General features: G+C 40.2%; 1 protein-coding gene and 1 non-coding gene across 9 annotated transcripts; both read left to right on the top strand.

Moving 5' to 3' along the window:
• Positions 1–308: 308 nt before the first annotated feature.
• MRPL39 (mitochondrial ribosomal protein L39) lies at positions 309–17,411 on the top strand. Of its 8 annotated transcripts, none has more exons than XM_005670308.4 (11): positions 309–406; positions 750–969; positions 1,219–1,425; positions 3,362–3,501; positions 4,778–4,877; positions 5,218–5,285; positions 8,451–8,563; positions 10,991–11,056; positions 12,291–12,441; positions 14,316–14,363; positions 17,190–17,411. In XM_005670308.4, the coding sequence occupies exons 3-11, from the start codon at positions 1,272–1,274 to the stop codon at positions 17,235–17,237; spliced, it is 888 nt and encodes a 295-aa protein (XP_005670365.1). In that variant the 5' UTR covers positions 309–406; positions 750–969; positions 1,219–1,271; the 3' UTR covers positions 17,238–17,411. The 8 variants fall into 8 exon arrangements, 5 of the variants coding, with proteins under 5 accessions (XP_005670365.1, XP_084847988.1, XP_003132793.4 ...); XM_084991862.1 differs by lacking the exon at positions 17,190–17,411 and adding an exon at positions 16,666–16,847; XR_014825096.1 differs by lacking the exon at positions 750–969 and having other exon boundaries at positions 14,316–15,924; positions 16,244–17,411.
• Positions 3,003–3,141, top strand: LOC146397841 (small nucleolar RNA SNORA29). Its single transcript, XR_014825399.1, has one exon. It is a non-coding gene; the product is annotated as a small nucleolar RNA SNORA29 (small nucleolar RNA).
• Positions 17,412–24,382: the final 6,971 nt, after the last annotated feature.

The raw sequence follows: 24,382 nt of genomic DNA, 5'->3' as shown, positions 1-24,382 counted from the left end.
GAAGCAGGTGATCGAACCCGTGGAGGACGGAGGGTGACGGTGCGTTTCGGGCTTTGAGGCTCCAAAAGAGATGCTTGTTCTCCCACAGAGCCCACAGGGTGGCAGACCGGCCACTCTGGCGTCCAGGACCTCTGGTCACCTTCCAAGCGCCTGGAAAAGACCGGGTTCCAGACGCGGGACCTCCGGCCACTGACTCTCGCGCCCCCTAGTGGCAGATGCAGCCGGGGGCCGGGCCCCGGAACGAAATTACCTGACGGAACCCGGAGTGCGCGCTCCGAGCTTCCGGGGAAGAAGACAGAGCAGGACCTGCGCGCGGCGGTTCCTGCGCTCGGGAAGGAGGCCATGGCCATGGGGGCTTGGGGGTTGCGGCTCTGGAGGGCCGTCCCCCGCGGCGAGGCTGGCTGGAGTGAGTGTCAGCGGCCATGGGGACGGGAGCCAGGATTAGGAGGTGGTGTCCGCCCAGAATGGGCCAGAGGCCGATCCTGGGAGGCCCCGCCGCGCTGGTGCGGAGGAGGGTCTTTAAGTCCGTGCTGTGGCGGCCGTGCCCTCCCGCCCTTGGGGGTACCGATCCTAGGGGGGCGGGACGGCTCTGGGGTGGGGGAAGAGCCCATGTGCCGGTGCATACACGTCCTGATTTCCCCGTGGGAACACTCGTACCTGCTTGCCCGATTTGAGGCAAATCAGGAGAACTAAATCAGGGGACCTCTGATTTGGGGTTTGGAAAATAAACTCAGCATTTCTCGATTTAGATACGGGGAGGTTTGCGCGCGGGACCTCCAGTCTCTTGGAGCTTTCATGTCCCCGAAGACCTTTTCCAAGCGACAACTTTGCTCACCTTCCCAATGACCGGTCTGGTTTGGACTCCCCTTCCCGGTTACTTTCTGCCCTTACTGTAAAGCACAGATCGGGATACGGCCGAGGAAACTGGGAAGTGGAGCTCGATGGTGAGAGAGCACAGTTGAAATGAAGGTGCGGATCTGGGCAGGCTGCAGTTTTCTTCTGTCGGCGTTTTAATGATTAGTATTGGAAAGGGTGTAAGTTTACCGATGAGCTCATTTTGATAAAGGGCGTTTAAAATTCCCTTGCCTCTTGCTCTTGTTGTAGGAGGGTAGTGATGTGGGAGTGGAACAGGGTAGGTTAGTAGGTTATTTATTTTGTCATATTCATTTTTAAGTTACTGTTATGTCAGTCTTCACATCTATTGTAACTTCTGCCCAGGATTGATAGCAACATCACCAGCTTCTCAGCTGTCACCGACCGAACTGATAGAGATGCAGAATGATCTCTTTAACAAAGAGAAAAACAGGCAGCTATCCTTAACTCCCCGGACTGAGAAGATTGAAGTTAAACACGTTGGGAAAACTGACCCTGGCACTGTCTTCGTGATGAATAAAAACATTTCAACTCCTTATAGTTGTGCCATGCGTAAGTAATGAATCAGGATACCGTTTTGATGATTTTACATAAATCAGAGGAAGAACTAGGGCAGAGGAGACAAGATGCTGTAATTGCTTCCTGAACTTGCTGGAAGTTCCCCTTACTGTCTTGCTGTGTGTTCGCTGTCAGCTTAGCTGTCCATGGGTCTGGCAAGGTTGTCCTGGATTTGATTGCATCTGGCTGAGTCTAGAGTGCTAGGGTTTCTGCAGAAGGCAGACCTGAAAGCATTGCTACTAGTGTGCTTGCCCCTTTTAGACACACTCTGGTGGAATGTGAGCAGTCACCGTGTGAGTCCCATTAAAAGATCTGGGGACAGAGGGACCTCTCTGGCCTCAGATGGCTCGCTTTTTTGCCTTCCTTTCCTTTCCTGCTCTTTAGAGCCTAACCGACATCTTTTATCTGCTTGCACTTGCCTCTGTGTGTGTTGTGTTTTGTTTACATTTACACGTACCTGTAGTAAATGTGTGGGTGGAGATGTGCATGAGATGAGTGTGATTGGGGTAAAAATATTTATTGTGTTCATATCTCAAGGGAGATAACAATGCCCTGGTGCGATTTTGTGTGGAAATGAAGGGAACAGAGGCTTGATACATTATTTTCAATCAGAATGCTTTTTGTGGTAGCTTTGATAGAACTGGTGAAGTTTAAATTCCAAAAGAACAAAAAATGCATACTTAGACCTACATGCTTGTCATATATAATTAGCTGCATTGCTCAGATTTTTGGAAAACTTAGTAATGATTCTATTTAAGTAATTAATGATAGGTAAAAGCCTAAAGTGACCTGAGTGTATACTCTTGATCTTCATTTACCTTCGCACTTGAATTAGTACTTAGAATTTCTTACTTGTTTGCTGTAAGATAGGCATTAGGAATACGGAGGAGGCGAAGATAACGCTCAGAAGGCATTTTACACACATCACATGTAGAGATGAAGCCTCTGAACCACTCTCAGCATGACCCCCACCCTCAGACTTGCTTATCATTCATACTGTCCATTATTCAGTAAACTTATATTGAGTACCTGTTTATAGTTTAGGCCTGGAGCTAGACTCTAGATATAGTGGTGAGTGAGCAAAAATCGGCATGATCCCTGCCTTATGGAACTTAATTAGAACCTGTGTTTTGAACACTTCTGTAAATAGTTGTGTACTCAAAAAAAATCTAATCAGGATTGGAGTTGTATTCTAGAGTCATATAACAGACCAGAACTGATTGACTTACATGTGAATTCATACTGATAATTTACAACTGGTAACTGTAGCATTTAACTTGAAGAGTGCGTGTTAAGGAGATAAGAGAGGGTTTGGGAGCAAGTCCCCAAACACATCCAGAACAGACTTCCTGTGGGTGTATATTTTTATATTTTTCTCTCCTAAGTGGTGTGTGTGTATATCCAAATATCCATAATGATACGCCTATGATGCTGCTCTCTGAATGTTTAAGTGTAGCTCTTGAAAATTGTTTATTACTTAGTAATCGACAGGTTAATTTCAAATTAGACTTATCCTTAATGATTTTGTAAATGCTTTCTTTGGGTAATTTGATTAATAATTAACAATACATTTTCCCATTTGACTACCACATTATCTCCTAATAATAGATTTTAGTGGCTATGCTTATGGGATAGATTAAATTGCCATGATTTGAAGGGGGAGGATTCATTTGTGTCTTCTTCTTATATGAAATGGCTGAACAGGAAATCGAAGAAAAACAAACAAACAAAAAACAAGGAAAACAATACATTGGCTGTGTTGGGAATTCTTTTTCTATTGGCTACAATTTTTTTTTTTTTCCTCCCCAAAAAAGGCAGCTTGAACCATCTTGCCTTTCTACTGTTTTATTTCTTTATATAGCACTTAAACATGTAACTTTTCACTTGGGTTTTGTTAGATTTAGATCTTCAATCTGTTTTAAATTTCTAGATTTAAGTGAGTGGTACTGCAGGAAGTCCATTCTGGCCCTTGTGGATGGACAGCCTTGGGACATGTACAAGCCTTTGACCAAGTCCTGTGAAATTAAATTTCTTACTTTCAAAGATGATGATCCTGGAGAAGTAAATAAGGTATTTCTGCCTCTGTGTTCTTTTGTCCTTCTCCCCCCCCCCACCCCCGCCAGGTTTTTCCTTCTCTTTTTTTTAATTAAAATCTATTTTTTATGGAGTATGAAATGTGCAGATATGGTCAAATTCAGATATTGTACTGTACTAGGTAATCAGGGTGTTACTTGGTAGATTAGGCATTTTCATAGTTCAAAAATTCCCAGTGGTGTTCAATTCATTATGTATGGTATAACCAAATACATATTAATATACTTATTTTACTTTAGCACAAGTTTGTTAACAAGTTAACTTTATCTTGGGTTAAAAATAAAGTTACTGGAGTTCCTGTTGTGGCTTAGTGGGTTAAGAACTCGACATAGATGTGGGTTTGAGCCCTGGCCTTGCTCAGGGGGTTAAGGATCCGACGTTGCCACAAACTGCGGCATAGGTTGCAGATGCGGCTCTGATCTGGCATTTCCTTGGTGTTGTGTAGGCTGGCAGCTGCAGTTCTCACTTGACCCCTAGACCAGGAACTTCTATATGCCACAGGTTTGGCTGTTAAAAAGAAAGAAAAGAAAAGAAAAAAAAAAAAAAAAAGAAATTAAAAGAAATAGATGTAAATTCTGAGAGTAGGTTAGATGCATGACAAAATTTGCTCACTGTTAAGGATAGAAATATTTGATTCAGAGGAGGAAAAATTCTGAAAGTGCAATGGAGAAAGGAAGCAGTTTTTTTTTTGAAATAATTATCCTAAGAGCTAGATTTATTTAAAAGTGTATATAGAGGAGTTCCTTTTGTGGCTCAGCAGGTTAAGAACCTGACATAGTGTCCATGAGAACACAGGTTTGATCCCTGGCCTCTCTCTGTGGGTTAAGGATCCCGTCTTGCTGATCTGGCATTGCTGTGGCTGTGGCGTAGGCCTGCAGCTGCAGCTCTGATTTGACCCCTAGCCTGGGAACTTGCATATGTTGTAAGTGTGGCCCTAAAAAGAAAAAGAAAAAAGAAGTACAGTTGCTACCAGATAAAAAAAAATTGTAAAACTGTTTATTGCCTGATAGACATTAGTGAGTCTTACCTTACACAGGCATCGCTAACCACAGGAAGGTGGTGCTCCATTCCCTTGTGGGTTTTGCTTGGTGGAAGTGATGTCATGGCCTGATGGTAACAATTGCCTCATGCTGAAGATGGACAGATAGTGGAGAAATAGTTCCTAAGTCAAAAGTCAACCTGAATTTTAATGTTGAAGTAACGTTAATGAATCTTAGTGTGTATTACGTTTGTGTGTATTTTATTTTTCTAGGCTTATTGGCGTTCTTGTGCCATGATGATGGGCTGTGTGATAGAGAGGGCGTTCAAAGATGAATATGTGGTCAGTTTGGTCCGAGCTCCAGAAGTTCCAGGTAATGTGCTCATATAAGTAAACAAATTAATAGCCTTCATTTTATGATCTAAATATTCATTTGTTGCAAAGTAGTAACTTTCCATCCTAGCAGACTTGACTTTGCTTTTTCTCCTCCCCTAAAAAAAAATGCATAGTAAGCATCTCTCGAATCTGCCTTCTTTTCCTCAGCATAATATTTTCGAGGCTTTTAGTATAGCCTGCAGCAGTGGTTAGCTTCTTTCTCCTTATTGAGTGGTATTCCATTGTATGGCTAGCCCTGTTTCATTTATCCATTCACTGGTTGATGGGCCTTTGGTTGTTTGCTTTGACATTGCTTTCTATTTTGGTTGGATTTATAGTAATCGCTGGAGCTTTCTGCTATGACGTTGTTTTGGATAAGAGACTTGATGAGTGGATGCCAACAAAAGTAAGTGTAACTCTGTGGAGTATTGATTTTGGAGTCTGTGCCTTTCTTTGTTAGAATGATTCCTTGTTAGTATTGTTGAATAGTACTGCATGTTGAAGTTATTTAAAAGACTGTGTAGCTATCTTTTTTTTTTTTTTTTTTTTCTTTTTAGGGCTGCACCACGGAATATGGAAGTTCCCAGGCCAGGGGTAGAATCGGACCTGCAGCTGCCGGCCTACACCACAGCCATAGCAACTTGGGATCTGAGCCACATCTTTGCCCTACACCAAAGCTTGCAGCAACACTGGATCTTTAACACACTGAGCGAGGCCAGAGATTGAACCTGTGTCCTCATGGATGCTAGTCGGGTTTGTTACCACTGAGCCATGACAGGACTCCTGTCTATCTTTATTGTTGCTTTTTCATCATATTTAAAACAGAGGCATATGATTAAGTATATTCACACCAGGGTGGTAATCAAGATATATAATATAGAAGTTTATCTTGGTTGATATGGTAGGGGGAGCTGGGAGCCTCACCTCCTTGGATTTTTAGCACCATTTTCAAATCACTGCTCTAAACCATTTTAGCCTGTTGCCTATTGAGATCTTCCTATAAACAAGGGTTACATTGAGAGTTGGGGGTGAATTAAAATGTCAGACTTTGACAAAATTCACCCAGATAGCAGCACACTAGCTTCTTCTGGAATTGTCTGCCTTCAAAATGAGGGTCTCTTTGTTGGTCTGGGTCTTGGGGAGCAGCCGGAGCCTGGCTCACAGAGAGGGTCTAGACCTAGACTTAGTCGTGATTAGGGAGAGTAGGTAAAATCCTGATTCTTAATTAAGCAAAACTGTATGCCCTGCAGATTGGAAGTCTGGAGATTAGAAAAGGGGAGGTGGTGTAGCATATCATTTATCAATTCCACTGTATACATCTTTCTTCACTTTTTTTTTTGTCTTTTTAGGGCTGTAGCTGTGGCATATGTAGGTTCCCAGGTTAGGGATCGAATCAGAGCTGTAGCTGCTGGCCTACACCATAGCTCACGGCTCGATCCCTAACCTGCTGAGAGGGGCCAGGGATTGAACCCGCATCCTCATGGATTCTAGCTGGGTTTGTTAACTGCTGAGCTATAATGGGAGCTCCCTTTTTCACTTTTGAATATCTCTGGGAACAGGTATGTTTTATAGGAGATAGCATCTTATTATAATTGGTAATTTTTTTCTTAGTAGCACAATTAAAGGTTAGTAAAATAGTGTAATTCCTAAAAGCAAAAATTTTGGAGTCAGGGCAGATTTAGGTTTAAATTTTGGCTTTGTAAGTTATTTCTTGTATAATCCTGACCAAATTGCTTAATATCAAGAAGGAGATAAGTTCCCTGGTGGCCTACCGGTTAAGGGATCCAGCATGGTCACTGCTGTGGCTCAGGTCATTGCCTGTGGGTTCAATCCCTGGCCTGGGAATTTTCACATGCTGCAGGCACAGCCAACAACAGTTAAAACAGAGGGAAAGATGAGGGAATCAGGAAGAAGAAAGACAGGGAGAGAGGCATAGGGAGAGATGGAGGGGGGTCAGGGAAGAGATTGGAACCGTTCTTCATGATCCCTGGACTCATTTCAATATCAGTTCTTTTTTTTCCCCCAAGTCTGTCAAGATTCTTATTTTATTGGGGGAGTTAAGTAAAAAACGAATGAGATCAAGAATAAACTCTCATTGTCTATGAAACTTACTGTCTCATTTTCCTTTTTTATTTTATTTTATTTTTTTTAGTTTTTTTGTCTTTTTGTCTTTTCTAGGGCCGCACCCATGGCATATGGAGGTTCCCAGGCTAGGGGTCTAATCGGAGCTGTAGCCGCCGGCCTATGCCAGAACCACAGCAATGCTGGATCCCAGCCGTGTCTGCGACTGACACCACAGCTCACGGCAACACCGGATCCTTAACCCCCTGAGCAAGGCCAGGGATCGAACCCGCAACCTCATGGTTCCTAGTCAGATTTGTTAACCACTGAGCCACGACGGGAACTCCCTTATTTTCCTTTTTTAAAAGAGAAATGTATTAGTTAATTGTAAGCACCATGGGGTTGAGTGGAAGGCTTAGAGATGGTAGAGGAGAATTACATTCAAGTAACAGCTATATTAAACTATGAATATGGACTTGTTGTATAGTAAATTATCCCTTTGAGAATGGAGAAGAGTCATTTCATTCAAAAGAGTCCATTAGAAAGTTTATGGAAAGGATTTAGTACAGAAATTATTTGCGTAATAGTGCTTGATCTTTTCAGTATTAGTAATGATTTATAGTGTGAAAACTCAATTATAGTTCTTATTAAAAATCTCATAAACAAATGTGTATTCATTATTTTAATTGTGTAAAACTGACAGTTTCATTAAACAGAAATTTCTAATTGAATTTATGCTGTATTTTGGACAAGGCCAGTGACGACATTTCCTAGTGAAACTTTCTGATTCATATAAACAATAATTTTTTCCTCATGCATTTATTTAAAAAGCTTAGTTTTACTCACAGTATAAACAAGTTTTTATATCTTACTATTTTCTTACTAGCATTTATACTTGTTGCATTATCATTTTAATGAAACAAATGTATAATTTGAATGAAATGTTTATTAAAATTTCTTTGTAGAACTATCCTTAATTATTTCTAATACAGGCCGATATTTAATTATAAGTTAGCAATATGTTTTATAGTTTGTAGAGTTGGGAGAAATTTCTAATCCTACAGTTTATGTTTCAAATATTTAATTGTTGCAAATTTATGCTTCTTTCTTAACAAATTTTCTTTTACTTGTAGTTGGCTTTAAAATATTAAGCATATGGAGTTCCCGTCGTGGCGCAGTGGTTAACGAATCCGACTAGGAACCATGAGGTCGCGGGTTCGGTCCCTGCCCTTGCTCAGTGGGTTAAGGATCCGGCGTTGCCGTGAGCTGTGGTGTAGGTTGCAGACGTGGCTCGGATCCTGCGTTGCTGTGGCTCTGGCGTAGGCCTGTGGCTACAGCTCCGATTAGACCCCTAGCCTGGGAACCTCCATATGCCGTGGGAGCGGCCCAAGAAATAGCAAAAAAAAAATAAAAATAAAAATAAAAAATATTAAGCATATAACTTTATTTGTCTTATAGAGAAATACTTTTAAGTAAATTGTTACAGAAAGTTAATGCTTTCATTTTTAAGGAGAACCTACATTCCTTCACAAAAGATGCTCGTGCTTTAATTTATAAAGATCTTCCATTTGAAACTCTGGAAGTTGAAGCAAAAGTGGCATTAGAAATATTTCAACACAATAAGTAAGTGTTGGGTTCCTTTAAAACAAAATTAAACCTCCCAAAGTTTTATGTGATAAAGAAAATTCAGCTCTTCAGAATTTTTATGTTTATGTGTACATGGGACACCTTTTAGTTTTTAGCTCTATGATCTCTTTTTTGTACCAGCCTATTTTCTTTCGTTCTTTTCATTGCTTATTTCACTGAGAAAAAGTGCCCTCACAACCTTTGATGATTTTCTTACTTTGTTTTACCTTTTTGTTCGCCAGTCCTTCTCTTTATGTCACTGTAGCAGTATGTTTCCCTTTTTTCCTTCTATTGTGAAGTGATAGCATATGTTAAGAAACTATTATTTTGAATTTAAATTTAAATTTATTTAAACCGTATTGCATTTGGCAACCTTTCCTTCCCATCTTTCCACTCTTTTAAATGAAAAGAGTAAGACAGAAAATGCCAGTTGTTTGGAGGGAGCTAACAGCTGAAATAAAATGTTCACACAGCCAGGACTTAGTCTTCTAAATGGAATTATCTATTTGATGGGTTTTCTTTACCAACATTTAGTTCTTCCTGGCTTCTCAATTCCCTTTCTCATAGAAAATTTCCAGTTTATCTTCAACTAATTTAATTGAAATTAGAATTAATTAGAAAAGGAATTCTGTATTGCAAAAAATAACAGATGCTAGATTCTGAAGCCAGAATTTTGCACCTGCAGTTGTTAAAGGTAATGGGTTAGAATTCCTTAGCTCTTTATAAATTGAGGCACTAATTCTCGTGAGGCTAGTTTATAATATTTAGCATATCCTAGAACTAGCATCCTTAGAAAACAGTAGGAATATACTGAACTAAAGTACAAACGGTTCTTTACAACTAAATTACCATTAATTCTATAAGAAAATTCCTTGAATTAGAACATATCAAGTAACCTCCCCTGGTAAAATTTTAGGGCCGTGTTGTATGATAGAAATATAATCTGAGTCATCTATATAATGAAATTTCCTAGTAGCTACATTAAAAAAAAATCAGAAGTGAAGTTTAATCATACATGTTTATTTGAACAGTGTATCTGAAATGTTATTTCAACATGTGAGCAGTATTAAAAAAATGATATTTTTATTCTCTTTTTCATACTGTCTTGAGAATCTAGTGAGTGTTTTACGCTTAAGGCATGTTTCAGTGAGGACTCATTACGTTTAATTGCTCCACAGCTACCATATTGGACAGCGTACTCTAGACTTTGATTCCATGTACACCGAGATTTCTTTTTCTCCCCTGACCCATCTGTCAAAGGAGAGGCTTGTAGGACTTTGGTAACTTCAGCTCAATGTGTCGAAGGAGGTGGTAGATCATTTGGGAGCAGATTTAAGGGGACAGAGAGTTTTGAATGGTTGACGCTGGATCAGTGATGGGGCCTTCCTGCTGCAGGGGAACTCTCAGTGTCTTTGGCTCTCAGAGGACGGGAGCATCCCTTAGAGGTGGATCAGGAGGAACAAGTATTCAAGGGAATTGTCTTCCTCAGTAAATACATCAGGACTCTGGCAGAAGGGGTGTGGCAGTAAGTGGATATTTTTCATGAACTAATGCCTCCCAACCTTGCCCCACACACGTGTAATATTTGTATAGCATTCTGGGGTACATAGGCAAGGCTCTTAATGGTGAGTGGTGAAGTCATGACTTGAACTTGGCCTTGCAGTGTCATCTTTGCTATTAGCTCTGCTCACAGACTCAAGTAGATTTGAGAGACATTTAGGCAGTAGAATTGACATGACTTGGTAGTGAATTGGATGGAGGGAGTGTGGTAGAAGAAACAGAAGTGAAGGAAAGTCTGAAATTTTTCACTTGGTTGTGTGAGTGATTGGTGGTGTTATGTTCTAAGCTAGGGAATTCAGGAATAAATTTGGTGAGAAAAGAGGGGATAAGTTTTTGTTCAGTTTGAGAATTTGGGAGTGGAAGGTGCTTGTGGATGTCCAGAAGTGTCTTGGCTATATGGTCTAGGGCAGAAGAGGTATGTGGGTTAGAAGTAAAGGTGTGGAAGACAGAAGTGTGTAAGTGGTTATTAAAGCTGTATAGGAGTTCCCTGGTGGCACAGTGGGTTAAGGATCAGGCATTGTCACTGCAGTGGTTTGGATAGCTGCTGTGGGGTAGGTTCGATCCCTGTCCTGGGAACTTCCACATGCTGCTGGTATGGCCAAAAAAAACCAAAAAAACAAACAAAAAAAAACCAAAAAACTGTGCAAACAAGGAGGTACCTGACAAGAAAGGTTGGTGGAGTCCTGGGGCTGTGGCTAGATTGAAGGAGGTGAGAGTGAGGCATGAATGGGAAGTGAGGAAGGGGAGGCTCCAAGTGTAAACCCCCTTTCAAAAACTGGCTGAAGAGGAAGACAAAGGGAAGTAGCTTTAAACACCATTTTGTATATTTAGAAGTAAAAAGTTTTTTTCTTTGCTGTTTTTTAGGTACAAATTAGATTTCATAGAAGAGAAAGCATCTCAGAACCCTGAGAGAATAGTCAAACTGCACAGGTAAGTAAAAAATTAAAAAAAAAAAAAAAAATTAGCTGCTGTGCTAATAAGGTTTAGTTTTATTGTTACTCGACTAATGCATGACTGAAAAAGATGAATTTGTACATTAATTTGTTATTCTTTTCTATTGCTTCAATTTTTTGATATGGTGGTAATTGGAAGCTTTGTTATCTTCAGGAACAGCTGTGGTTTCTGTTCCTCATTATATTGTTTGTTATTTTTCTTTCTGCATTTTAAGAGTTGGAAACCATAGTTAAAAAATGTGGTTTTTAGAGTTAATTTGAATTTGGGCAAAATATTCATTGTTATGAATTGAGCATAACTCGTGTATATGGAAATACGAATGCTGACTAACTGGTTATTACTTATGTTCATATAAGTAAAGTTATCTCACAGCATGAATTCTGATGCAGGGATGAGAGAGAGAAGACAATGCATTATGCAGAAGCATCTTCATGGCCTGTATCTGCTTGTTGCATCCTTATGTTTTCTCGACTCAGACTTAACTTTTTTCCTCTAACAAGCTGCTCTCTGGATATCATCTTTCCTACATGCTAAATTCTAAATTGTGTTGCAATTAGTTGTTATAAGATTTTAGGTTATCAGTTTTGTACATTGAACCCACTTGATAGCACAATGTGTTCAGTGATCTTTAAAAATCTTTAAAATTATATCAGAGTTCCCATTGTGGCTCAGCAGTTAATGAACCTAGCATCCATGAGGACTCAGGTGCGATCCCTGGCCTCATTCGGGGGTTGAGGATCTGGCATTGCCGTGAGCTGTGGCGTAGGTCATATGCCGCTCGGATCCCACATTGCTGTCGCTCTGATGTAGGCCAGCAGCTACAGCTCCAATTGGACCCCTAGCCTGGGAATCTCCACATGCTGTGGGTACAGCCCTAAAAAGACAAAAATAAAAATAAAATAAATAAAATCTTTAAATTTATATCAATGCTAATTAAGCAAAAGACTCACTGATTTTAATTTTCAAAATTATAGTCTCTTCGCTTGAGATCATTGTATCAGGGGCCATTAGAGGCTCAACTGATCCATGTGGATTGTTCTTGATTAGGGATATGGTGGCAAAGAAAATGAATATATGTTTTTTTCATACTATTGTAAGTGATTTGAATTGAGGATCTATTTGCTTATTTTTATGTATTTTTGTTATAGTTGATTTACAATGTTTTGTCAATTTCTGAGGTTCTATTTGTTTATTTTTAAAATTGAATCAGATTTGGTGATTTCATTGATGTGAGCGAAGGCCCTCTTATTCCAAGAACAAGTATTTGTTTCCAGTATGAAGTATCAGCAGTTCATAATCTCCAGACCCAGTCGAGTCTTGTACGAAGATTCCAGGGTCTCTCTTTACCTGTGCACTTAAGAGTAAGTAGAGTTAATATCTCAGGTCTCCCTTTGGGTATGGGTGTGGGCGTGATTCTGGTCTTGGTTTTTATACCAATTTGAACGACATACATTTTAATTTTCATTAAGCTGTGTAACACTAATATTTTGTCAGCTTGGGTTTATGAATAAAAACAATCTTACCCAGAATGTAAATAGATAATTTACAAATGAAATACTAGTTGAAAAATATTAAACGAAATTGAGATAGTATTTTTAGTTTTTCAAAGTAGCATGTGGGAGGGAGTGGCAAGGGGAGGTGGAGCACATACTGATAAGACCTTCTGGAATGCCTTTTGACCTTACACCAGGCATGTTCTTCTCCTGATTCTGAGGATCTTTTCTCTTTTTTCTGTATCATTTTGTATCATTTTCCATATTGCTCCCACCCATGCTGCTCCTTTTCTTTTTTTAAATTAGACTTCTGATATTGAGACAATTGTAGATTTATATGCAATCATAAGAAATAATGCAGAGAGATCCCAAGTTCCGTTACCCAGTTTCTCCAGTGGTAACATGCATCACACATAGAGTTGGGCATTAATGCTGTGAGCACTGGAGGGTGGGCGTTGATGCTGTGAGCACCTAGAGGGTGGGCATTGATACAGTGAGGACACAACTGTTCCTTCACAAGGATCCCTCCTGTTGGCCTTTTATAGTCACAACCACCCACATCTACTCCCCTCTGCCCTGCCTGCACCTCTTTGCTTCTGGCAGCTACCAATCTGTTCTCCATTTTTATAATTTTGTTATTTCAAGAATGTCATGTGAATGAGATCATTCAATATATAGTTTTTTCTCTTTATGGCCACACTTGTGGCATATGGAAGTTCCCAGGCTATAAGTTGAATCAGAGCTGCAGCAGCAGACCTATGCCACAGCCACAGCAACGTGGGAACCAAGCCACATCTGCAACCTACACTGCAGCTTTCGGCAACACCAGCTTAGAGTCTCCACCAGCTCTTTTTCCTTTTTCTTTTCCTTTTTTTTGGCTACACCTACAGCACATTCCCAGGCCAGGGATTGAACCTGTAACACAGCAATGATGATACCTGATCCTTAACTGCTAGATCACCAGGGAACTCCTATTTTCCTTTTTACACAAACCATGTTTTCCCTTTAAATATACCAGGCTGCTCTTCCTCCAGAAAGGTTTGCATGAACATACTTAGTAATTTCACCTTTTCTTACAGATTTTACTAGCTCATTTACCAGTGTGTGAAGTTGTCCATGACTGACCCATATCCCTTAGTGTCACCTTCAGCTGACTTAGTGACATCGATGTGGTCATTATGCACTTTGCACAGTTTTCGTTTATGCATTCTCATGCGCTGCTGCTACAGAAGATTTGTTGATGATTAAGGAAACTGGTTCTATAATTTTACTGTTGTCTTTGTTGGTTTTACTTATTCTTTAGGTTAATTTACCAAATTCTCTAAGTCTGCTATTTCAGTGTGAGGTGTCATAGTTGGCTCTTAATGACCCTCTCTCTATGATTGCTTATGATTTGAAGAATGACCTCTATCATGTTGAAATTGGTGATTTAAGGAAGAACCATAGGAAAGGGGGGCCGATTTTTGTTTCCTGTTAGAACTACTTTCTAGTGATTAAGAAGGACAAAGAAGAATGGCATATTCAGTCTTTAAGTCTTCTTTTTCTTAAATGCTAAACAAAAAGCTGTTCTGTATAGTACATATCTTCCTTTTTTCCCTACTCAAACTCACTTTTGTAACCACTTAGCCTCATTAGTGCTGCCTAGTTTTATATGTATGTGTTTTGTTTAAAATTTATGTAGACTCAGCCTGTTTTTCACTTTACTACTTTATTTAATTCGTAGTAAACCTGTTCTTTTCAAGGCACATTTTACAATATGGAATAAGCTATTGGAAAGGTCTCGGAAAATGGTAAGTGTTTTTAACAGCTTGTGAGTACATGTCTATGAAGAAATTTTCCTTGAAATTAAGCAACAACCGTCACCACCACAACAAAATAATAAAGAAAAAGGAAAAGAAAGAGAAAGAAAGGGGAAAAAAAGGAATTAGTTGTCTCAATAGCTAAAGCAGTATTGCAGTAGCTGACCCTAATAGTATTTTGGCAGGAGAAAAATTATTTGGCAGTTCTCTTTGTTTTTATTTGTTAATATCATGGGAATGATATTGTAGAACTTGAAGAGAAATAGTAATAATTCTGTATGATTGTAATGTTGTTAATTAGGTCTTATAAATTTTTTGTAAACTTCATGAACATTTAAAGATTTGCCAGATATGTTTTAAAGTCTCCTTGACAGTTGACATATTAAATGTGTAAATGTCCTGAAAAACCAAATTTGAATACTTGTGTTGTTATAATTTATTCTGGTATTGGAGTTCCCATCATGGCACAATGGAAACAAATCCAAGTAGGAACCATGAATTTGCAGGCTCTATCCCTGGCCTTGCTCAGTGGGTTAAGGATCCGGTGTTGCCATGAGCTGTGTAGGTTGCAGACGAGGCTCAGATCTGGTGTTGCTGTGGCTGTGGTATAGGCCGGCAGCAACAGCTTTGATTAGACCCCTAGCCTGGGAACCTCCATATGCCATGGGTGCTGCTCTAAAAGGATAAAAGACAAAAGGGGGGGGGGCTTAGGTTTAACATGTGGTTCATTGATTCATCTACACAGGCTTGTTGAATGTCTGTTATGTGCCAGGAACTGTAGGTGTAGTAATGAACAGAATCTGCTTGCTGTCCTCAAGGAAGTTATTGGATTAGGATAACTGGATGCATCAGCAGGCAATTCAGGTCTGCACCTGTGGGGCTCTGGCATAAAGAGGAGAGGGGCCCAAACCAAGCTAGGGGTTTGGTTAAGGAAGGTTCCCAGGAATTGGTATTTCTTAAGCTGGTTTTATAGAGTGAATAGGAGTTCCCGTTGTGGCTCAGTGGTTAACGAATCTGACTAGGAACCATGAGGTTTCGGGTTCGATCCCTTGCCTTGCTCAGTGGGTTAAGGATCCGGCGTTGCTGTGAGCTGTGGTGTAGGTTGCAGACACGATTCAGATCCCGCGTTGCTGTGGCTCTGGTGTAGGCCGGTGGCTACAGCTCCGATTAGACACCTAGCCTGGGAACCTCCATATGCCGCAAGAGCAGCCCTAGAAAAGGCAAAAATAAATAAATAAATAAATAAATAAATGGTGAATAAAAGCGGGCCAGGCAGATAATTTGCTTGGGGGCGGGTTTATTTCAGAGGAAGCTCCTTGCCTAAGAGGCATGGCCGAGTGGAGAGCATGGTGATGTAAGATGAATCCCCATGTGTAGTCATGTGTAGGGTGGGCGATGAGTCCAGGTAGCTTTGTTGGAAATAAATACGAGGGGCATGTCTTTGGTGATATGGAATTTCCTTCCCCTCCTGAAGGTGACTGGAGGTAACTGGAGAATTTGAACAAGGAAGTGACCTATTGGTAAACTATTCCTATTAAAATCTCATTCCGGAGTTCCCGTCGTGGCGCAGTGGTTAACGAATCCGACTAGGAACCATGAGGTTGTGGGTTCGGTCCCTGCCCTTGCTCAGTGGGTTAACGATCCAGCGTTGCCGTGAGCTGTGGTGTAGGTTGCAGACGCGGCTCGGATCTCGCGTTGCTGTGGCTCTGGCATAGGCTGGTGGCTACAGCTCCGATTCAACCCCTAGCCTGGGAACCTCCATATGCCGCGGGAGCGGCCCAAGAAATAGCAACAACAACAACAACAACAAAAAAAAAAAAAAAAAAAAAGACAAAAGACAAAAAAAAAAAAAAAAAAAAAATCTCATTCAGGGGGCATCATGGCAAATAGCTGTGACTTAAGCCAGCAGTCCTATGATGGATAGTAGATGGTGGGATCCTAAAGTCCTGCAGGCCATTGAAAGTGGCTGTGAGAGTTACTTAGGTGGAATGAATAGGACTGGTGATTAACTAAGCAGGCAAGAGAACTGCGGATTCTCTCATGCCAGGCTGGCCACCTGGGTAGAGCCCTTCACTGAAATAGGTAATGCAGGTTTTAGGGGGATGGGGAACACAGTGTAGCTCCATTTGTTTGCTAAATCTAAGTGGCTTATAATAAAAATGTGAACATACAGATACCTATTTCTACTAAATCTGTCATACGCTGTCTTCAAAATAGAAGTATTAATATTTTTCAGCATAAAATTTTTGCATCGCTGCCAATATTTTTCTTTCTTTCATTTTTTGCTTTTTAGGGCCACACCTGCGGCATATAGAAGTTCCAGGCTAGGGGTGAAATTGGAGCTGCAGCTGCCAGCCTAGCAATAGCAATGTGGGATTCAAGCCATGTCTTTGACCTACACCACAGCAACGCAGGATCCTTAACCCAATGAGTGAGGCCAGGGATTGAATCTGCATCGTCATGGATACTAGTCAGGTAGGTTCCTTACAACTGAGCCACAATGGGAACTCCTGATATTTTTCTTATTTTAATGATTTCATTTTATAGATGAAAAAACAACAAACTCAAGAAGTCTAGATATATGTCTCAGATTATATTTTTAACAGAATTGTTGTACTTTACTTGATAATTTATATTAGGAACTTGGTTATATACGTTTTCTTCTCTTTCTGCTTAACTTTCTATAATAATTACTATTGAAGGAGAAAAGTCAAAGGATCATTATAAGAGAAGGATTGTGGAATGACTTTAAGTGGTGGGTAAAGGGTCAAACTAAAAGTGTTCATTAGAAAAGTAAAGCTATTTATATTTTTACAGGTAACTGAAGATAAAACTAAGCCTACAGAGGAAAGTGCATCTACCTAGTAACTTCCTCAATTTAAATATGTTTAGTAAGTTAAAATAAAAGTTTTCTATGTAATGTTTATGCATGCTTGTAAAGATTAACTCTTTTCCTCTGTAAGATTTGTATTGACACTTTTTTCTTTCTCTAAAGGGTGAAACAGCTTATGTTCACAATAAAATTTTACACAGAAACAACTCTGTCCCCTCCTACTCTTTGGAATGTAACCCTTTGCCATGTTTTCTCCTTTCAGTCTTTTTTTCTGCATGTATAAACCCATATGTACAAATACAAAGGTAATCTTTTAAAAACATAAATAGGATCATACTAATTGCCATTTTTCACCGTTTTAAGCAGTGGTGCAGTCAACATCCTTGGGCAAAATGGCGAGTGTTTTGTAGGTAGATTAACTATTTGCTGAATAACAAGTATTTCCTCCACACTGGCCATCGGGCTGAGCCTTTCACATGGAATCTCTTCTGTAGTCCTCCCGACAACCTGCGTGGAAGGTGTTTCCATTTTGTAAATGAGGAAACAGGAGAGCACGGAACTGGCAGGTAAAAGCCGGAAGTGGCCGCAGGTGCTTTCTCTCACATGCTCTGATGTGCTACTCTGCACTGTCTCTCGTCTAAGTGATTCTGTAGGAATACACTTCTGGTAGTAGACTCCTTGACAGCTGCTGCTGGAGCCTAGCCTCCCAAACGGTTTGCTCAACGGCAGCCCCAGCAATAGTGTCTGAGGGCACCTGCTTCCCCACGCTTTGCGCGAGTCTTGATGATCAGTTTTATAAAATGATTTGCCAAAAAAATTTCTTCCCATTCCAGGCCGAATCCTTTGGTTTCAGTGCTTGGTGCACAGGTTTTGTCTGAGTATCTTACTTCTTCCCTGGGTGGGATCTACTTTTTCCTAGAGTCTGTATCTTCCTGTTCCTTGTGTGCAGCTTTTTCATTGCACTGGAGTCCACAGTAAGTTCCGTCTGAAGAAAAAGTGGCTAAGAGGTAAGCCCTTGCCTGTCTACAGCAGCTTTGTTTTACAGCCTAACATTTGATCAAGTCTTTGGTCAGACAGAATTCTAGATTGAAAAATAATTTTCTGTCATGAGATTGAAAGCAACTCCGTTATCTTCTGGCTTCTGATGTTGCAAATGAGAAGTCTGATACCAATCTGATTCTGTTCCTTTTTATATAATCAGTTCTATGCAATCCTGCCTTCCTCCCCAGCTCCTGCCCTGTCACACAACCTACATGCACACATATCCTGGGCAGTTTGAGGACCGTATTATACTTGGTGTTGTCAAGTACTAAAATTTCATATCTTTAGCTAGATCTTCAACTATTCTCCTTGGTACTTTCTTTTTTTTTTTTTTTTTTTTTGTCTTTTTAGGGCCACACCCACGGCATATGGAGGTTCCCAGGCTAGGGGTTGATTTGGAGCTGTAGCTGCCAGCCTGCACCACAGCTGACTAGCAATGCTGGATCCCTAACCCAGTGCAGTGCCAAAGATCGAACCTGTGTCCTGGATGCTAGTCAGATTTGTTTCCACTGAGCCACAATGGGAACTCTGTCCTTGGTACTTTCAATTTGACATTTCTTTTGAGCTCTAGGAAAGTTTCTGTTTTTTTAAACATTTTATTCTTTTTTTTTTTCTTTTCTTTTTTTTTTTTTCCTTTAACACCTTTTAGTTGGATTTTGGATCTTCTGCATTGTTCTATATTTTTCTCCTCTCATTTGTCTTGGATTTATGCATTTATGTTCTAATGTCTTTAATTGAGCTTATTATTTTGTCAAGCATTTTTTAAAGCCTATTTAATTTTTTTAGCTTTATTTTTTATTTTTTATTTTTATTTTTTTAGGGCTGCACCTACATATGGAAATTCCTAGCCTAGGGGTCCAATTGAGCTGTAGCTGCTGGCCTACACCACAGCCACAGAAATGCCAGATCCGAGCCGCTTCTGTGATCTACACCACAGCTCATGGCAATGCCAGATCCATAACCCACTGAGCAAGGCCAGGGATCAAACCCATGTCTTCACAGATACCAGTCAGATTTGTTACCACTGAGTGACGACGGAAACTCCAGGTGTCAGGGTGAAGCTCTTAGAGGTACACGTTCATAGCATCTTGTTCATGTATTTTTTTTTTTTTTTTTTTTTTTTTAGGACCTCACCTGAGGCATATGAAAGTTCCCAAGCTAGGAGTGGAATTGGAGATGCAGCTGCCAACCTACACCATAGCTCATGGCAACGCTGGATCTTTAACCCACTGAGTGGGGCCAGGCCAGCCTGTGTCCTCATAGATACTAGTCATATTCGATACCGCTGAGCCATAACGGGAATGCCCCTTGTTCGTGTTTAACAGATGTAGTATGTGCTCATGAATCTTTCTGGAGATACTAGTAGATATATATTTATTCCTTTGTTCATGTATTTCCCAGTCCCTGAATGATATCTTTCTTCTAGAGACAGATTTTTTCCTTATCTCAGTCTTTCATGTTTCAGCCTCTACCCCCCAAACTCCCAGTCTAGTGATTTTTGGTTGTTAGTTGTTTTAGTTGAAAATGTGGCTACAGGGAGCCCCAGCTCTGTGGTAGGGGTGAGGTTTGGCTTCTTTAAGGATGAGTAGGTGAAACTGGCTGTTATGATGGGGATTTTCTAATGCCGGAATGAAGAGGTTGTCAGTTTTGGTGACTGGTTTCTGCAACGACGACTCTCATTCTCCCTAGACTCTTCTTTACTTATTTTATGAGTTCCCTCCAGTATCTCAGCTGTGTAACTATCTGGATTCAAGCCCTTCTGTCTTTGGAGGTCAGAGGTATGGGGTAGATAGACCCAGCTAGTTTGGTTTAGACCTTTGGTTGACCCCATTCTTTTTAGCCCCTCCTCAGTCTTCCACATCTCTGAGCTTCTCCAGGCCAGCTGGGCAGGTCAGCTCTCTCTTCTGCTGGACTCCCCCCACATGTGTTCTGAGGTGGTGACATCCTCTCCTGTTGCACCGGTCACTCCACTGTCCCATCTTTTAGGAATTGGTTGAAATTCCTGGCCTGTCCTCCCCCATTCCCCTTCTTTGCGGATTTATACTTTGAATTTTTTTCTTTTCTCTTCTTTTCTTTTCTTTCTTTTTTTCTTTCTTTCTTTGTTTCTTTCTTTCTTTCTTTATCACATCTATAGTTGTATAATGATCATAACAATCTGATTTCACAGGATTTCCATCCCACAAAATTTTTTTTCTTTTAAAAAACTGTTAAGTATTTTGAGCATACAAAAAATAATTTAACAAACCTTTATTTGGAAGGACATTTTTCCTCCTTTGTGGCACCTGGCACTGCTTGAACATCCACTAATTGGTGACGTCCCCCTTTATGTCTTGTCTCTTAACAAGTGGAGAGTGAATTTCCAAGCCTTCTCTGTCCTGGTGCAAGGTGTGAGGCTGTTTTCCCCAACAGCTGCTCTGTGGTGTAATAATGGGCATTTCTTAGACTTCATTTCTTGTGAGCCATTTGTTTTTTGCTTAAACTAGTAGAGCAGATCCTGTTGTTTGTAACCAGAAGGTTGACATATAGCCACTACCCAGATTAACCATTGTTAACCTTTTCCCTGATCAGATCCTTTAAGTAAGGAAAAAGCTGGAGTTCCTGTTGTAGCTCAGTGGTAACAGACCCAACTAGTATCCATGAGGACGCAGGTTCGATCCCTGGCTCACTCAGTGGACTAAGGATCTGGCTTTGCCGTGAGGTCGCAGATGCGGCTCGGATCCTGGGTTGACTCGACTGGTCAATTTGTCCGCCCCCTGCACCACTCTGACACAGGTTATTATAGCTGTATGGCATTTTTTGATGTATGGTGTGGTAAGGTGTTTTTTTGTTTTTTTGTTTTTTTTCAAAATAGTCATGGTTTTTGGATTAGTTTGTCACCTTCTGAGTGACTTGTCTTAAAATCTGCTTTTCTGATAGTGATATTTCTACATGAGATTTCCTTAGGCTAGTGGTAAGTATTTTTCCATTCCTTTTAACTTTTCCTGTCATTATGTTTTAGGTTTTCTTTTTAAACAAACATATAGGAATCTTTTTTTTTTTTTTTCCTGCTTTAAAGCCATTCTCCTAGAATAGTTGTGGACTTGACAGTTTACATTTGCTTATTTTATTTTGAGACTATTTTGTTAGCACTATGTATTTTGGTTTGGAATTTTTATAACTTGGTGGCAGAATATTTCTTTTTATTCATTAAATAAGGATCCTTAGTATCCCTAGTAATGATTCCCCCCTCTTAGTCTGTTTTCCTAAGTTTGTTTCTTCTTTAATCTGGTTCCGTTTTCACACTAGATTTTTACTAGTATTTACATGGTATACGTTTTTCTGTACTTTTTCAACTTTATGGTTTAAATTTGTCTTTTGTAAACAGCATAAAACTGTTGTTGTCTTTTAAAATCCAGTCTTGGAATTACTGTCTTTTAAGAAATAGATTTTAATTCATTATCCTTTTCTGTAATTACATTTCTTTGAATTTTTTTTCCCTCTCCTTTCTTGCCATGTACTGGATTGATCCAGTTTTCCTTATTTTCTCTTCTTTTTTCCTTTTCATTTTAGGGGTTGCATGTTCTGTTTCTAGCCTTTCAGTATATACTATCCTATTTGTGTTAAAGAAAGGTGTACCATTCTTTATTCGGTCCTCTGTTGATAGTTGATTTTAAGTTTTTGCTGTTAAAATAATGCTTCAGTTAGTAGCTTGTACATATGATGCTCCATGTGTGCCAATAGTTCTGTTATACAGATTCTTATAGGTGATCTTACGGGTCCAAGAGTATGTATATTTTAAGTTTTGGCAAATATAGACAACATCCTTTTGAAGATAAATTTATCCAATTAGATTTTAGATTTCATACAGTCAAATATATAGAAAGAAAGGAAAAATATTTATTTTTAGTGACAGCTACTACTGCAGTGTTATTTCTAAGGGATCTCAAAGCTGGATGTTATTATGTCAAGCCTACCTGAAGAGAGGAAAAGGACAGATTTTCATATATGATTTTTTTAATAATGGAATTTCTTAAAAGGAATATGGAGACTGCCTTCTTGAGTTGCAGAACTTAGGAAAAGCCAGATTGATGCCTGAGTTGTCTGTAGTGCGTCCATATAAGTCAACTTGAAAAACAGTCCCCCAGGCTTTTCTGGACATGCACATATGCCAGGTACAGACAATTTCCAATAGCATAACAAACTGTATTTCCAAAGTCAGTGGAGACTTGGGTACGTTTTCCCATTTCACTTAAGTGTGAGCAAGGGCCCGAGCTGAGTGAAATACTGAAGTGTTTAAAATGATAGTTCTTTCCTACGGGAGCTCATGATCTAGAAGAGAGGATAGCACTTATGCAAATAACAGGGGGCACAGTGTGAAGCGCTTTTCTAGGAGAACTACAAACTGTACTTTGGGAGAACAGAGGAGAAAGATCACTTTTGGGTGCAACTGTTTCAGGGCTCTTTTCCTGTGTGCTCAGCATGGGCAAAGGGATCAGAAACTGCTGAACTGTCAGCATTTGGGAAAGGATGGCATTTCCCTAAGTGGAGCCTAGGAATAAAGATTGCTGAGGCCTTGACAGCACACGAGTGAGCAGGTGAGATAGGGTGGCAGTGACAGTTCATGCTTGTTTCCTTAGTCAGCCAACCCACTCTTTTGGCAGGACCGAGCACCCAAGTCCTCCTCATTGACCTTCCCTAACTACTGCTCCAAGCAGCAGCTAATTGGTTAGGCCTAGATAGTACAAGGTCATTGATTGGTCATAGCTGGTGGGAACTGGTTTCAGTGGGCGACTTTCTAGTCAGGTGGATTTTATTGAGACAGTTAGGGTGTTTTTGGCTGGGAAGGAAGATGGGACCTGACATTTAATTGATGCTTATCCCCAAAAGAAGTCAATAATAAGAGCATCTCACTAGTCAGCCCAGGTTGCAGAACCTCACACTACACAGAGTGAATGGTGTGTAAACACGCTGTGCCTGTGTGTCCAGGATTTCTGCCGAGCACCATTCCTAGGTGCTATACCAATGTAGCACTGGATGTAAACCACTGTTTCTCAGAGTTTGTTTATGAACCACTTGCATCTGGATCACCTGGCTAGCTTGGTAAAAAGGTACTTTCCTCAGCCTCATTGCAGAATCAGAATCTTGGGGGTGGGAGCCTGGGAGCCTGCACCTTGACAGGTTTCTGAGGAGATAATTGCAGCCCTAGCTCATCATTTATATGTAGCATGTTCCAGTCATTTATTTGCTGTAATGAACTTTTATATCCTCCAGATCATCTCTTTGAACCTGTCAGTATAAAGTGAAATGTTCACTGTATTCATCATTATTTATTTATCTATTTGGCCCAGCTTGTGCCATGTGGAAGTTCCTGGGTCATGGTATATTTAAGCCGAGTTCTGTTTTTAGGTTTCGCCTTGGAATGATAATGGTGATTAAGTTGGTGAACAGTGAGCAGGATATGGGTAGGCGAAAAGGTGGATGGGCCCTAGGGTACCACCTGCTCTAGTTCAGTCATTCCCATATGAAAACAAAGTGGGATACAGTGTGTTAAATGCTAGTGACCCGAGAAATCGCTGAGCTGTGCAAAGAAGGGTGGAAGAGTGATCCAACCTAGGGAAGACATCGTTGGCATGGAATGACATTTGAGAAATCCACCTAGAAAAATCATTACTTAAGTGGTTAGGGATGTATATGTGTTAGCCGGTTGAAGACTAATACTGGAACTCTTAGATTAGTTAAAACACAATAGTAACAACAACAACAACAAATCTTTTACGTATGCATTATTTCCTTCTCCGTATTGCATATGACAAAATATGAAATCCTAAGTGGAAAGCTGAACTGTTACATGCAGATTTCATCTATTCGTTTCAGTTTTCTGGAGAACCACATAATGGGTCAGCCTTTTTTGAGTGCTTCGCATTTATGGGCTCTCTATTTCCTTCAAGCTTTTTTTATTCTTCAAGTTTCCTAACCTTCGAACAAAGTCCTGGTCATCTCCATTTTTGGAAAAATTCTAATACTCCAGTTTTATATAAGTTCCTTATTCTCCTCATTTCACTTTTTTCCTTATTCTTCTCTTTTTCCCCCCTTTGTTTTAAGTTTCTGGGTCTATCCAGCTGGTGACAGTGAAGAAGAAAAGCCTGATCTCTACTGT

Source organism: Sus scrofa, chromosome 13, assembly GCF_054392235.1.
Source record: "Sus scrofa isolate SSC_HxYL_T2T_F1_AM1 chromosome 13, Sscrofa_HxYL_maternal_Yorkshire_Landrace_v2.0, whole genome shotgun sequence".
In the NCBI taxonomy this organism is placed as follows: Eukaryota; Metazoa; Chordata; class Mammalia; order Artiodactyla; family Suidae; genus Sus; species Sus scrofa.
This window is presented reverse-complemented; position numbering and strand designations above follow the sequence as displayed.

What these genes read in the sequence shown, in the direction of transcription:
- MRPL39 (XM_003132745.7), top strand. Translation starts at nt 343, where the DNA reads ATGGCCATGGGGGCTTGGGGGTTGCGGCTCTGGAGGGCCGTCCCCCGC. An exon ending in CCGAGCTCCAGAAGTTCCAG is followed by an intron (nt 4,878 to 5,217) that starts GTAATGTGCTCA and finishes TTGGATTTATAG; the next exon opens with TAATCGCTGGAGCTTTCTGC. An exon ending in GAAATATTTCAACACAATAA is followed by an intron (nt 8,564 to 10,990) that starts GTAAGTGTTGGG and finishes GCTGTTTTTTAG; the next exon opens with GTACAAATTAGATTTCATAG.